The 15,104-nt window shown below is 50.6% G+C and overlaps 2 protein-coding genes across 2 annotated transcripts; both read left to right on the top strand.

Annotated features, from left to right (window-relative positions):
* Window positions 1–6,925: 6,925 nt before the first annotated feature.
* On the top strand, window positions 6,926–8,631 carry LDX57_011832 (MFS transporter; the record flags this gene model as incomplete). The annotated part of the gene is made up of 2 exons (XM_046093573.1): window positions 6,926–7,785; window positions 7,851–8,631. 2 exons carry the CDS (start codon window positions 6,926–6,928, stop codon window positions 8,629–8,631), a joined length of 1,641 nt encoding a protein of 546 aa, XP_045949551.1.
* Window positions 8,632–9,208: 577 nt separating this feature from the next.
* On the top strand, window positions 9,209–14,224 carry LDX57_011833 (Zn(II)2Cys6 transcription factor). The gene is made up of 2 exons (XM_046093574.1): window positions 9,209–12,764; window positions 12,826–14,224. The coding sequence occupies exons 1-2, from the start codon at window positions 10,488–10,490 to the stop codon at window positions 13,747–13,749; spliced, it is 3,201 nt and encodes a 1,066-aa protein (XP_045949552.1). The 5' UTR covers window positions 9,209–10,487; the 3' UTR covers window positions 13,750–14,224.
* Window positions 14,225–15,104: the final 880 nt, after the last annotated feature.

Here is a 15,104-nt window from a genome sequence, read left to right on the forward strand (position 1 = left end):
TCGTGTGCGCAATATTTCCCGAGAATATAGGTACCTGGAAGGCAGCAAGACACGACATACGCCAGCCATGTACCGCGGGGCATTTGGATACCCCGCCTTGAGCGACGGCCGTCAGGTAGGAAAAGAAAAAGCAAAGAAAATCAAAAGTAGCAATCAAGCTGCCTTGCATGCGAAAGGCGATCTTGGCCCAACCATCAAGAGGGCAAAGAACACTTCGCGAAGACTGCCGCTAGCTGTTGTGGCTGTGTACCATAATCATCAATGATTATTGATCGGGTACGGGTGTCGTGCTCACTGCTCACCGTATGTTTAGGTAGGTTCCCTCGCTGCAAGGTGGACAAGGGCTCATTTCCGAGCGCCAGCAGGATCGCAGGCCAACTGCAGCCGGTCGTGCCCGCCAATTTGATTTCTGCCCAAACTAACGGGTTATACAGCCCTTGCTCAGCCTATGGCCATGGGTCGTTGCGAAATAAACACACACTGGCCATGCAAGCCAACAGGAGTCATGTCTACTGTCCATCCTCTCTGCAAGCCCCTCCTTTTCCCCTTCACCGCTTACGGTCGCCCTGAGGTTCTACTCAGCATTCCCTCCGACCTCCCCCTCAGCACCCCACCTTAGCTTCAGGAGCTGCTTACCCGCCAGGGCAACGGCGGGTGTGTCAACCGTAGGGCTTTAGGCCGGATGGTTACCACTGGATATCCGGTTTTTCGTCGCTAACCGGTTAACAATAACAACACACCGAATGTTTCCAACGTATCATTTTTAGCCTATCTGGGATTGTTTTGGATTTACATTTCTGTTCTTGTTTTTTCCCTGTGTTTTTTTAATCTCATTATTCCGAATTGATTTATTTGTGTCTCCCGACCGACCCATGAACCCTTCCAACTCTTCGTTTCCGTATCCGCATGATAGACGGAGTATTCAATACGACCATGAGCATTGTCAGGATTTAGGTAGAAAGATCATGCTCACATGATCGGCCATGCGGTAGTGCATACATGGTTAGGCACGTCGCGATGACATTTCACCGATCTTCTAGCTTCCTCCGAAACCTCCGAATGGATGCCGCGATGGACACGATAACAACCCCCCGAGCTAGAGAGAGCTCACGCAAGAACAGAGAGCGGGGGAGGACATCCCGCACTATCACCTGGAGAGCGTCACGTCGACACCGCTAGATCATGTACACCGTATGTATGCACATAAGGGCACTCCGCTCCATATCTAGGGCAGGTATTGCCCGGGACATTTTCGGGTCACCCGCCAATGCTCTCGGGACCCCAGGAAACCCTACATTTCCGCCTGTCAAATGCTGCGAAAATAAGCAATTACATCGTGTCCGTCTGTATTTCATGCATAGATAGAACAATTAAACAGCGCGTCATTTGCAGCGGCTACCTGTCGGGATCCCCAAGGAAGCAACGGTATTGGTCTCACGCCGTCACGACCTCGTTCCCTGCAGCGACATAGCGTCCATCTGGTACGTATTGTATCAGGACGGGACGATGTTTGCTTTTCGGCGAGGTGGGATAACCCCAAAGGTCGAAGTGGCATTTAGGTTGCATCCTTCCGCGTGGGAACCATGGGTGCGAGGATGTGTATCACCGTGTATAGGGCCCCTTAATCAACATGGAAACAGGTAGGTTGGCATGCGGTGTGGATGTCGAAGTACATCCAGCAGCCCGCGTTTCTTTTCCTCGTTCCAAACGATCTCTTAGCGCCGGCCGGTTCAGCTGCCGGTCATCGACGTCAAAGTACGATGACGTCGGGAATCTTCCCATCTCTTCCCCCCCTCTCTCCCTAGTCGGGCCCCCCTTTCTTTGTTTGAACCCGGACGGCGTATGGAGGATTCAACCGGCATCCTGCTGGCGTTGTCGATGTCCTATCACACCCCTCCGGCCGATTCCAATCCTGATGGTCAAAAGATCACTTGCATTTCTTCCATTCCATTCCTTTCCCCCTCTCGCGTGGTCCTCAGATCTGAGCTGCACTAGGCCAGGCACTATGAGATCCACCGCGGCGTTACCACTGTTTACCCTATGTAGTAAGTAACCGTGTCAGTAATCGGCGTACTTTCAGTATCCCAATACATGCCTTACACGTAGGTTACTTACCTTACCTTAGGAAGTTATTTGGTTAACTTTTAGTTGGGTTAGTTTACTGCCTGGATGCGGGCAAACGACAGGCATTGGCGGAGCGAACGAATCCCAACCTCTTGGGCCTTCCCTCCTCCGCCCGCCTTTAGCGCCGCCATAAATCGGGGCGGAACGTTCGTGACGCTGACTTCGTTCGCTTTGTTTAGCTACCTTACCTGCTCACTAGAGAGTGTTTGGTTTGACTTTTTGCCGTGAGTCGGCTTTGGGGCATGTAGGAACGAAGACCCGACCAATGGTCATCCTTGGTACGGAACAAACGCTTCCTTCGTAGAACAAATGGAAGAAACTTTGCCAATAGCCGTAGCCAGCCTAGGGTAAGAAGGTCGACAAGGCATCTAAGTTAACTCCCGTACGACCATCGGGTACCAGTCTACTTACCTCTATGATTGTTTCTCCGTGGTCATTGCCGTCTCGATCCGGGGACTCTACCCGGAATGGCAGTCGGGGAGTTGGAATGACGTCAGGAATTCCGGGCGTGCTTCAGCCAGATTACAGTACTACTACTGCTTCGCCTCAACGGTCGAGGGGGCGGCATAGTTAACTAGCTAATGTTTTGAATTGTCGAAACAATGGAAGGGGGCAAAGGAGAAGAAAAGACCGCCGTCGTTCGATCTTTTCCCATCGTATCTTTCAAAATTATTTAGCATTAATTGCTCGAATTAGTCGACTTTCTAGATTGGCCCTCCAGGATCCAGAAATTGACGGACTTCTGTTTCCGCGACGGTTAATTCAACCCGAAGAAAGAGAAATTAGAGTTTGGGTGGCAGCACCAGGGACAGGCGATTCCGCGACGCTATTATCATTTGCTGCGCCGCTGCTGCCTCCTCCTCACTTCCATCCTTTCTTCCAGAGTGACCGGCGTTACCGTACGGGGCTGGGCACCTAACTCCGTAAACACCTCTCTCCTCTCCTCCTGCCTATTTACTACTACACGGTGTAGTCAGAATAATGTCAATCCTCATCAAGTCAACCCGAGTGCATCCTATCCTGGCTCTGTTGTCTCAGGTTTTTCTTTCCACCCACGGCCAGGAACGGGTTAACTAGATAAAGTATTAGGCTTATTGTCCGGACAGGTACTGTACCTACCCGCCCACCTCCCTTACTTTACCCTCCGTCCTACCTCAACCTTCAAATCAAACCAAATCAAATCACATCAATTCAATTCAATTCAATTCCCAAATTCACCATTCAAAACTCGGAAAGGGACCTTGGTATGTTACCACTGGTATTCCGTACCAATGTTTCTCCCTTTCTGACAGGGTGATCCCGCTAGACGTCAATCAATTTTTTCTCTCCGATCAACCCGTTTTCGGCCCACAAAAGAATAGTGTCGTCTCTCACCGTACGGGAGTAAGGGTTGCTGACTTTCCTGCTGGTCGACTGCTCACCTCTATTAATCTGGTATCAATGACCCACTTCTGCTCGATGGTGATGAGCCGATGACTCTCCTCTGGCTATCCTGTTGCTAACCTGCTAATTACTTGCCCACTTCTACCCAAACCCCCTCTTGCTTTCTTTTTTTTTTTTTTCCCCCTCTGTTTTGGCGCCGGGTAGTCTTACTCTCTATGAGTAACTACTTCCTTCGCTTGACCCGGATCAACGAATATCACGTCTCCTGCCCATCAGTGGCTGTATGTACGCGCATAAGGAATACACCGCATATTGTCACCAACTTAATCCCGCCCTCTCTTCCCCCCGTCTTTCACTGAGTGCCCGCGTCTCCTGAAATGTATTATCCCCAAACCAATAATTTTATTTTATTTTTTTCGGTCTTGTTACGGTACCTTATGATTTTTAATTGTCTCTTCCGACCTGAATAATCACCCCATTATAGTTAGATCATTGCTGGGATTTCGCTGCGTAGATACCTGTCATAAAGTGATGGTTCGGTCGTAACCAGCCATTGTCTTCCATTTGTTTGTTCCCCTCATCTGCTCTTGTCCACCGAATGGATACATCTTTGTCATTCCGGAAATCGATCTCCTTTTTACCTGTCCTATTGAACTATCAATTAACCCACCACAAAAAAAAACCAGTGGGAACCCGCTAAGATTTCTAGAATTCTCCAGTTGTGGACCAGCATCCTTGGGCGATAGACTATCCGGAGCATCTGTAAAGAAGGAGTACACCGTACAGTACATATGTATGTGTACTCCGTACTCCGTAGCCGCTGGAACATACCAGCTGAGGGATCCATAATCCGGCCGGATAACATCGACAGTAGTTTCCATCCTTCCTCCCCTTTCCTGATTGTTGGGGGCGGGAAGCGACAGAGAGAAAGTGGGCTTGGGGGGGGTGGACTGTTAGATCTATCATCTCACTAAGGTCGCACTAAACCAGACTTCTGGAAAGCCGATCATCCTTGCCTTATGGGCCTATTTAGCGCGCTTCTAGATACACAACTTTCTCTGTTCCCCGGAGCCCGGGGCTCAAGGTCTTATGGGTCTACCGGTCAATCTGCGGCGGCGGCTCTGTAACTGGGGCTCCTTTCTCTCTCTTTCTTTCTCTCTCTCTCTCTCTCTCGCATTTTTTTTTCTCTTTCCCGCCTTTTTATTTCTCAGCTAACATGTTAATTATCTCATTATTTGATTTTGTTTCCCCCCCTCCCGCGGTGCGCCTCTTATGGGTACATGAAAGGGGGCCGAGGGAAAAGTGGTCTGACAAGTAGTCTGTCGATTGATACATTTATGACTTGAAATATGATCTTCCCATTAAGGCCGGTGGAAAATAATTGTCATTAGCAGTTAGCAATATTAGTGATCGTTATTACTGTTAGTTGGGGATAATTAAGTGGGATTTCGGATTTTTGACTTTGACTTATTTTATTTGATTTTATTTTTTTTCCTTTTCATTTTTCAATTTCAATCTTTTTTTTTTTTGTTGGTCCTGTAAGAAATCCAAAGACATACCGCTCTTATGCGGATGGGTAATCGGACTGTTTTTCATTTTCTCCCTTCCATACAGCAGGTATGTAAGAACGGTATTGGCCTGCCTTGGATGGATGGATGGATGTATGTGCCTACCTAGGTAACCTACCTAGAAAATGATGTATGGAGTGGTTTGGTGACTGTTCCTTCTGCTCTGCTATTGGCTCCACCCCCTTTCAGGTTCGCTCTATTTTTTTTTTTTTTTTTTTTTTGATTTATTATTTTTTTTGATAAATCTTTTTTTTCCCTGTGTCGCTCCTCCCTTCCGGCGTACCTACTGAGTAGTAGGAGAGTGGAAGTGGCCTGGACGGCCCAGTCGGATAGCCCCGATCCATACCAGTGTCGTTCACTTTGCGTATGCCGGTCTAACTACTAGGCGCTCCGTACGAATCTGTCTGCTGAGAAATTAAAACACGATTGAAAAAAAAATAATTAAAATAAATCGAAAATCAAAATGGAATAAATCGAAACCCAAAATAATAAATAATAAATGAATATTTTAAAATCATCATCATCATCACCGGATGTGGATCCTGTTACTCCTCGACGACTGTTTGCTGTCTGCATCCTGCACCATCTTTGTACAGCTGTAACCGAAATGGGCTCCATTATTGTCGTCCCAGATGTTGAACCGTTGATGCTTTTAGTCTTTGGCCTGATCACATATCCAGTCTACTATCCACTTCAAATACATCCTTTAATTCCCCTTCCCGTCCGGATCTCCTTTTAGGTCTTTCCTCCTTCCCTTTTCTAACTTTTCAAATTCCCCAAACTCTTCGATCCATTCTGTTTTAACTGCAAACCTTCTTGCTTTTCTTCCGGTCCCTCCTTCCGTCTTTGCCATCACCACCACTACTACCCTTAAACTATAACGATCCTGTTCCGGTTTACTTCGGTCCATTCCAACCTCAACTCTTACTCCTTTTCTGGACTGTCTCAATTGTCTTCCGATCTTCCATTGACTCCTTGTCTTTCTCTTGCGCCGGCTTTCCCTTGGTGTTGCTCAACCTCTCATTACCCGGGTTTAAGATTTGTTGATCCCGATTCCCTTGCAGTCGCCGTTTTCGGGAACAGAAACCTAAAGCGAACCAAAGAAGGGGGCAAAGTACGACTGGATCATCTTTTTTTTTTCTCTTTATTTCAAAGAAAAGATCTGAGGTCAACCGTCAACAGGGGGATAAAATGCGGCAGCCCCTTTGAAAAGAAAAAAAGAAAAAAACAATAACGTCCCTCCTTCAATATAACGATCTTATCATTACATTCCCTCCCTGCTACAGGATTAACGGAGAATTCGCAACTGAACCGACACATTCCTTTTGACGCACGCCCTCAATTTGCCATCTTCTTCGGGTACGGAAGAGGTGCCTTTTTTTTTTTTTGTTATTTGAGGAAGACGAAGGAACAAATTCAGAAGACCTTTGGATCCGTCGACTTCGAGAGATTGTTCACATCGACAATATGTTCAAACGACCGGCCTGTATTCAAGGCCGCCGGCATAACGATGGCGGTGGTGATTGGTCCGCTTTTCCTATCCGTCAACTTTTTGTACTGGGTATGTTTTGAAAATTCTTTGCGTGCAAGGTCATAAAATTTCTTTGGACTGCATAGTGTGTGCGCGGAGAAGATTTGTTTGTCATGTTTTTTTCTTTTTTTTCTTGACCTTTTTGCCCTTCCGTCCTCCCCCCTGCTCTTTGCCCGCTTGTCGAAATTCCACGGACCCCTTTCTTGCCCTTTTCCTATGTCCCATTTTTGACCGCTCTTCTGCGTTGCATACCGTTGAATTAGCATGGAGACTGACAGTTTGACAAGCATTATGCCGCATCTGCGAGCCAATTGCGTTCATGTCCATCTTCCCCTACGTCTATCAAATGGTCGAATCGTTCCACGTGACCGATAACGACCAGAAGATTGCCCTCTATGCGGGGATGATTACATCTGCATTTACCTTTGCGGAGTTCTCAGCGGGCATGTTTTGGGGTCGAATGAGCGACAAGATTGGCAGGAAACCGGTCTTGGTCATGGGTCTGATTGGAACCGCCATCAGTATGATTGTATTCGGATTCGCTCCCAACCTGCCAACCGCGATGGTTGCCCGAGCCCTAGGGGGTCTGCTGAATGGAAACATCGGCGTTCTCCAGACCACCGTGGCGGAGATTGTGACCGTCAAAGAACACCAGCCCCGGGCTTATTCGATTATGCCATTTGTCTGGTGCTTAGGATCGATCATCGGACCCGCCATGGGTGGTGCGCTGGCACAGCCCTGCGACAATTATCCCTGGTTATTCCAGCGCGGCACCATCTTCGATAGCTTCCCATTTCTGCTGCCCAACGTGGTCTGCGTTGTCATCCTCGTCTTCGGAGTCGTCGTTGGTTTGTTGTTTCTGGAGGAGACCCATCCCGAGAAGAAATGTCGCCGTGACCCCGGGTTGGAATTGGGCCATTGGCTGGTCGGTAAATGCTCAGGATCGCGTGTCCAGCTTTCCGAGGACACGGACGTCAAGACAGATTCAACCGGAACGGATTACTTCGATCTCCCTCCGCCGGAATACAGAAGCACCGAATCTTCGCCTCGTTTGGGTCCAGTGAAAGAGTCGGATTCTTTGTCCGATGATGACGACATTGAAGGGCAGAAGAGGGAGACGCCAAAGGCCTTTACGAAGCAGGTCATTTTCAACATCGTCGCCTACGGAATTCTCGCATAGTACGTTTCATCTCCTTCCCCCTTCTTGCGTAATTGAGGGATTTGAACACTGACATCACCTACAGCCATAGCGTTTCCTTCGACCAGCTAATGCCCGTCTTCCTGAGCACCCCGAAATCCGACGAGGAAGTCGTACTTCCCTTCAAGTTCACGGGAGGTTTAGGAATGGCCACCAAGACGATCGGTTTTATGCTGGCGGTGCAGGGCGTCTACTCCATGATCGCGCAGCTCTGGCTGTTCCCCTTCGTCGTTCGACACTTTGGCACCCTGCGCACCTTTCGCTTCGTTCTCCTTGTCTGGCCACCCCTCTACTTGCTGGTTCCCTATCTCATTCTCCTGCCCGAGGCGCTCCAGACGACCGCCGTGTACGTCGCTCTAATCTGCAAGATTACTTTCCATGTCATCGCCTTCCCCGCCACCGCCATCCTGCTCGCCAACGCTGCCCCTTCTTCCAAAGTCCTGGGCTCCATCAACGGCGCCGCCGCCTCGACGGCTAGTCTGAGCCGCGCCTTCGGCCCAACCGTGACGGGTCTGCTTCACTCGAAAGGCCTCGAGAGTGGATACTCGGTTATCGCGTGGTGGGCTTGCGGCCTGGTGTGCATCATCGGAGCCATCCAGAGTTTCTGGATGGAAGAGAGCGAGGGGCGCAAGGATGCCGAGAAAGAACCCGCGGGGCGCTTGAATGTGGGCAGAAATGGCCTGCGGGGTTCTTTCACAGCTGGCAAAGAAGATGCCACTGCAGAAGAGGTGCGGAGATTGCTCTCTTCGGCGCGGACCAGCGTTGATGACGCTGAAATCCCCAACGTGGACTTGACCCCAGCCACGCTCAAACCCGTGCATGAGTGATTTGGCAATTTCAACGTGATGTCATTGCCACTCTCACCATACTCGACCTTTTTTTTTTTGTTTCCCGTTCTTATTCTTATTCTTATTCTTTTTATATTTTTTTTTTTTTTTTTTTTTTTTTTTGCATTGCATCCCTTTCTCGTTTCCGTTTCCCTCCGGATCCCCGCTCTCCATTTCGTCGATCTTATGCTATTTTTCTTTTCTCGCATCTTCCGCATTTCCATCTTTCGCCAAATCTTTATACACTGGCCTCTTCTATGCATTTGTCTCCTGACAAGGGTGGATTGTCCTGCGGATTGGGTTTGTTTACTGTTTATTTCTCGCAATGTTTTAGATCATGATTCAAGATTGGGTGAAGGCGCAGTTTGTTAGACTGGATGCATATTCAAAAAGAAGCATGAGGGTCGGACGTCTTTTTCATTTCTGTTCATCTGGGAATTCATCGGGGGCATGGTTGGGCACGCTTGATTTTTCCTTTCTTCATATGCATCTGGGAGGTTATTTGTCATTATCATTATATCCAACTCGTTTGAGAGCGAATATCATTTGGGGGAAGGCTGAGGTGAAGTCATCACCGCACCTTCTCATCTTATCACTATATACTATGCAGCCGTTGTCCCACTCGAACCTAACTTGCGCGGAAATCATAGACTCCCCCAACGACGGGGCTGACGGGACCACTCACATCCCCCGCATGCCACCTGGGAAGAGGATGGATACCTGTCAGTGCCGCAGAGCCAAGCCTTACTTGACATGCATGCCACTTGGTGCTCTTTCACGTCATCGAGTAGTGCGGGGTCTGAATCGAACCAGGGGGGTCCCTTTCGTTATAGGCGAGGGCGTCCAGCCCTGCTGTAGGGAGTGTGGTTCTGGATAGCGAGAACATCGCGAGGACTGGAGGTACCTCGAATTGAAGGGGAGCTGGCTGGACGAAAGGGGTTCCTTCCAGAAGCTGAAGCGAACTGAAAGAGGAAAGAACGACCCCACGCAGTCCTGCTGACTAACGCGCATTGCTTATCAGCAGCCAATCATCATCACCCTCAATCCGTCCGGCTTACCGGGTCACGTGTAAGGGTACGGTATTGTACCGCCGGAGTGTTTGGGCTGTTTGCCTCAACCGACGTCCATGGATGCACCTGCTACACCTGCTAGGCAGGCAGTAAATAGACGCCCTCTCCTACAACACCTTTCCCAATTCCCCCAAGGTCTAGGTGCTGGAGGGATTGTTTGGCCTCAGTACTGATGGTTGCACCATGCTCCAGTCCTCGGTACTTGAGCTCGGTGCTTTTTCATCCAACCTAGCTTACGCTGCCCATACAGCTCTTTGTTACTAGTCCGCGAACTAATTGCCTAGGTACCGGCTCCCCCAGTGTCAGTCTGGACTCCACCAATTTGTCCCATCCGAACTTCCATGCCTCTCAATTTTTCTTCAATCGACTTGCATCGCGCCGCCTTGGTTCTGTTGTGCCGTCGAGATCACTGTGGTGGTGGCAGACCCTTTCCGACATGGGCTGCGATTGTGCCCTGCCCTCCAGACCCCATTCGCCTCTCTACCCGACTATCATCTCGGAGACTAAGAAAGCCCGCGGATAGGGATACCACCTACAAGTGAGGAGTTCCGTTGGTTTCCCGTCAATCATCCTCCTCCTGCTATCGAAGCGAGAAAACTCGACCGCGCCGACAAGGCGAACTCAACTACAACGCCAGCCCAGCGCATGACTTAACATGAATGCTGATTCGTCTTTGGGTCCTCGGTATACGGCCTCCTCCCCGCTTAACTTGGCTCGCTGCAACAGTCCTCCATTCTTGGGGCGTGGTCGCATGTGTGCACTTCCTGTCTAGGTACTGTTCCCGCCATGCTGAACCCTGCGTCCCCGGTTTCGCCAACCTCCATAGGGAGGAAACGACCGCACCCGCCTGCAGAGCCCGCTGCGGCCCTGCCGGACACGTCGGCGCAACCGCCGCTGCGCTCCTCCCGCGACGCACCGATGAACCGCCCGCTCGCACCCTCCTCCGCCTCGAATTCCTCGTTCCGCAACGTATCCGCGTGTAACCGCTGCCGACTGCGCAAGAACCGTTGCGATCAACGGCTGCCCCGATGTCAGTCCTGCGAGAAGGCTAGTGTGCGCTGTGTTGGCTATGACCCCATTACCAAACGAGAGATTCCACGGAGCTATGTGTATTTCCTCGAGGCCCGCGTGGCATATTTAGAGAAGCTGTTGATGGACAAACAAATTGAATTCAAAGACCCGGTAGCCTTTGACGAAGAGGAGGCTATCAAAGTGGAAGCCGGTTACGATCCTGCTCAGACTCAAGTAGTTAACGCGGAGACGTCGACAAGTGCCGAGGTACCGACCCCCGACACAACAAACGGGAGAGTGACGCGAGTGAAAGGGGAGAAGGAGAACCTGGCTGCGCGACCCGATGGGAACCCGGAGAATGAACGTGACCCGGAGGCCAGTCGCGATCACGAACGCGAAGACAACTGGCGCATACACAACCTCGTGTCGAATATTGGTATGGTCTCGGTCCAAGGCACGTCGGATCCTCGATATTTGGGTTCCACGTCGGGAATCTCCTTCGCGCGAGTCGTGTTCGCCGCGGTGAAAAGCTCCGTCGCAGGCAATGTATCGGACCGTGGTCCCATGCGGCCTCACGAGCGGCTACCCCATAGCGCCACCGGAACGGCGGGAAGTACCATGCGAGATTCCTTTTTCGGTCTCCAGACGAGGCCGATGATGAAATGTGCAACGTTCCCGGACCGCGAGCTGGCTGAACGCCTGGCTCATCTGTATTTCGAGCATGCAAACCCCCAGATGCCCATTCTCCACCGCGCCGATTTCATGGATTTACTGGACCGCACCTACGCGGTCGACGAGAAAAGCCGTTCCCCTCGCAGCCTTTACATTCTGAACATCGTATTCGCCATCGGCGCCGGCATCATATTTGAAGATAAAGCATCAAATGAGCATAAAGGTGAAGGCCGTGCTCAATCGCCCACGTCGTCCTCTGCCAAGAGGCCGCGGTTGTCAAGCCATCAATGCCAACCGGAAGAATATCATGCCTCGGCCATCATTCACCTGGAATCTTTCCTGGGGGCGTCGTCGTCGGGTGATGGGTTTGGCGCATTAGAAGAGCTGCAGGCAGTGCTGCTGCTTGCCAGTTTCGCCTTGTTGCGGCCTGTGGCTCCGGGACTTTGGTACATTGTCGGGGTCGCCATGCGGCTGGCTGTCGATCTTGGTCTCCATTATGAGGACGGCGCTGGCATTGATTCGCATGGCGACGAAAGCTTAAACCGCTCGCATAAAAAAGATGAAGATAACTCCAAGGCGCGCATAGATAACCGTGAGCGTGGACGCCGAGAATGGGTCCGGGATCTCCGTCGCCGGCTGTGGTGGTGTGTTTATAGCTTTGATCGTTTGGTCAGCTGTTGCGTGGGCCGCCCCTTTGGAATCAGCGATCAGGCCATCAGCACCGAGTTCCCGTCACTATTGGAGGACTCATACATCACCAAGTCTGGGATTTTGGCGCCTCCGGAAGGTGCGCCAAGTTACAAGCATGCGGCGCATCATTACTTCAAGTTGAGGGTGCTGCAGTCCGAGATTCAGGACGTGCTACAGTATCAGCAAGCCCGATTTGCTAGGCAAAAGGCACCCTATGCCGCACGGCGGTTCATGCGCTCGGATCTGTCGTCTCCGTTTCTGCAAGGCTTTGACTCTTTCCGTTCGTGGCGGAAAGATGTTCACCGGCGATTAGCCGAGTGGCAGCAGAGCGCGCCCACTCGGCGCGAAACGGGCGTGCAGTTCTCCGTCGAATTCCTCGAGCTCAATTACTGGCAAGCAGTCATTATGCTGTATCAACAAAGCCTCACGGTTCCCGCGGAGTTGGCGGACGAAATGACTCCGGCCGAAGACGTGTCTAGCCCGTCATTCTCCAATGTGGATGAGGCCGAGGATGAAGATGATATCTACTACAAAGTCGCTGAAGCCGGTCAGAAAGTCATTCGGATATATCGTCAAATGCATCGCGTACGACTGGTGAACTATACCTACCTAGCCACTCATCATATCTTCATGGCAGGCATCTCATTCTTATACGCGATCTGGCATTCCCCTTTGGTCCGAAGCCGTTTGGTAAGTTCCCCCATAGTCCCGCTGCAGATCAGTTCGGGCCCAAGCTAACTAGAACGGTCAGACCCTTGATGAGGTGGATTTTACAGTGCTTGCTGCCACGTCCGTCCTAGGAGATTTGATGCATAAGTGCCCGCCCGCAGAATCATGCCGGGATGCGTTCGAGCGGATGAGCAAAGCGACCGTGCAAATGTGCTTATCAACTACCGGATTTGGTTCTCAGGTAGACTTGACTCGCGTGCAAACCAATTCAATGCCATCGAATGGCTCGTACAATAACCGGTCAAGACAGCATGTGCGATATACCATGGATCAGAGACCGGGACCGTCTCATGGGCCCGTGCGACGACCAGCGCAGACGCGCCAGTCCCGTCCAATGCCGAGGTTTGACATGAATCTGGGGGATCTGTTTAGTGACAACGATCCCGTTTCGGATCGTCAAACCGGTGGTCCGCGCAAGCCGGTGCAGGCATATGGCCGATCGGAATACCCCGAAGCGTCAACGTCGAATTTTACCCCCAGTCGAGCCACTCGACCGCCGCCTCAGCAGTCGCCCCCGATAGAGTTCTATGGTAACTACGAGAGTCCTGTCTCGCCGCAGCAACAGCAACAGCAACAGCAGCAATATTTCTTCGCAAACTCTCCGCAGCCAAGCGCATCACCTAGCAGCGTTGTTGCTCACTCCGGCCACCAGCCGCCACAGGCTATGGATCAAGAACACCAAACTGGAATCAGCCTGGACTTCTTGGAATTTGATCCTGCGGGTGCCGAGGGACAAGTTCACTTTGGTTCCGACGAAATGTCGGAATATAATCTGCAGGCGATGCCCTCATTGGGACACGGCGTGGGCCATAGCGTCGGGATTGACCTCGGGTTTGGCATGGCGGTGGACTTCCAACATGATTGGAGCGAAAATCCCAATCTCGACATTTTAGAAGGCTATTTCTTCGGTGGATCGGGCGCCGGTCCATCTGGGGATGCCCAGTAGGGCGATCATCGACATGTTTGACATGTGGGGGTAGTGCTTGGATTGACATATCTAGTAGACCCTGGGCTGTTGGGCAGAGACCCTTTTTTGGCGCCTCGGTTTCCTATTCTCTTATTTGCCCTAGGTCTTCGTGCATTTTGGGTTTCTCAAAAGGATGGATGAAATGATTCGACGAATTTTCTAGTTTCCTTCCATTTCTTTCGTTATGATCTGATACTTACTTGACTTTTTATTTCGGACTCGGTACTCCTTGTCTATTGAGGCCGAGAGTACTTGGAAGATACCTCTTCATGCTAATATAAGTATGCATGTATGTACCTGCTTTTCTACATGCTAGCGGATATACTTGCTGCTTTTGTTTGTTTGTTTGTCGTTGCTACGATGCTTGTTTTGGATATCCGAGCTGTTGCGGCTCATGAAACGCGCAATTCGAGAAAACAATTTCACTATTTTTACCCAATTGACGACCCTGCGAAGACCGTAGATTCATCACAGCGCTCAGTGCCTTGCTTGGAATATCCAAGAGCGAAGGTGAGGCCCGGATGAAGTATTCATTGGGCAGCAAATCGGCCCTTGAGTTGTTCCCGCAACCGCCAACCGCCAAAACAAAAAGAAAAACCTCCGGGATGAAACCCATCTTTGATCTGGCGCAGGCCAGCGCACCCTGTCTTGGCTATCGATAACCGCATTACTCTCGCTCGTTTCTTTTTTATTTATTTTTTTTATTATTCCTTCTCTGCTGATTCTGACCCTCCTTCGTATCCGCCTCTGGAGAATCTCGCCAGAGATAAAAAGGTCCGTTCAACTCTCGCTGCGCCTGGAGGCTACCTAGCCAGCTGCCTTCCTCAATTCAGCTGCGGCCTTGCTCTCGATCTGACAAATTCTCGACAGACAATTCCTCCCTGTCTTCTTGCGTATCATTCTCGGTTTTATACTATACCTGCGTTCGACGTGTCCTACCATATCGCCCTTTGTTTCGTTCGTCATAGCCCCTCGGTTGGGAAGATCATGTTTATTTCTCGTACCTTCAACCAGATCGCCCTTTGTCCGCAGGGTTGTTAAGCAATACTCCGCGCAGCCAGACTTCGATAAATGAGGCAATAAACTACGAGGTTCGATACGTTAGCAGGTGCTCTGAAAGCTATACTTTGCGTCTGTCTGGACCGGTGGAGGGGTCTGTCTCGTTCATCCCCACGAGCTTAAATCCGAAGCCGCACATAATTCTTGCCGATCTGTTGAAGAAATCCCTTTGGAGTCTGTTCGTCGTTCGTTCAGCTTAGAGTGTCTGTTTGACTTCACGCTTGTGGATTATATCTAGTTTGGGTCGTTCGGCCTTTATTACGCCGTTCTTTCGA

The sequence above is a fragment of the Aspergillus melleus genome, assembly GCF_016097325.1.
Source record: "Aspergillus melleus strain CBS 546.65 chromosome Unknown contig7, whole genome shotgun sequence".
Lineage (NCBI taxonomy): Eukaryota > Fungi > Ascomycota > Eurotiomycetes > Eurotiales > Aspergillaceae > Aspergillus > Aspergillus melleus.

Excerpts from the sequence above, each read along its gene's own strand:
- LDX57_011833 (XM_046093574.1), top strand. The coding sequence starts at position 10,488 with ATGCTGAACCCTGCGTCCCCGGTTTCGCCAACCTCCATAGGGAGGAAA. Across the intron at positions 12,765-12,825 it reads CTTTGGTCCGAAGCCGTTTG|ACCCTTGATGAGGTGGATTT; the intron begins GTAAGTTCCCCC and ends TAGAACGGTCAG.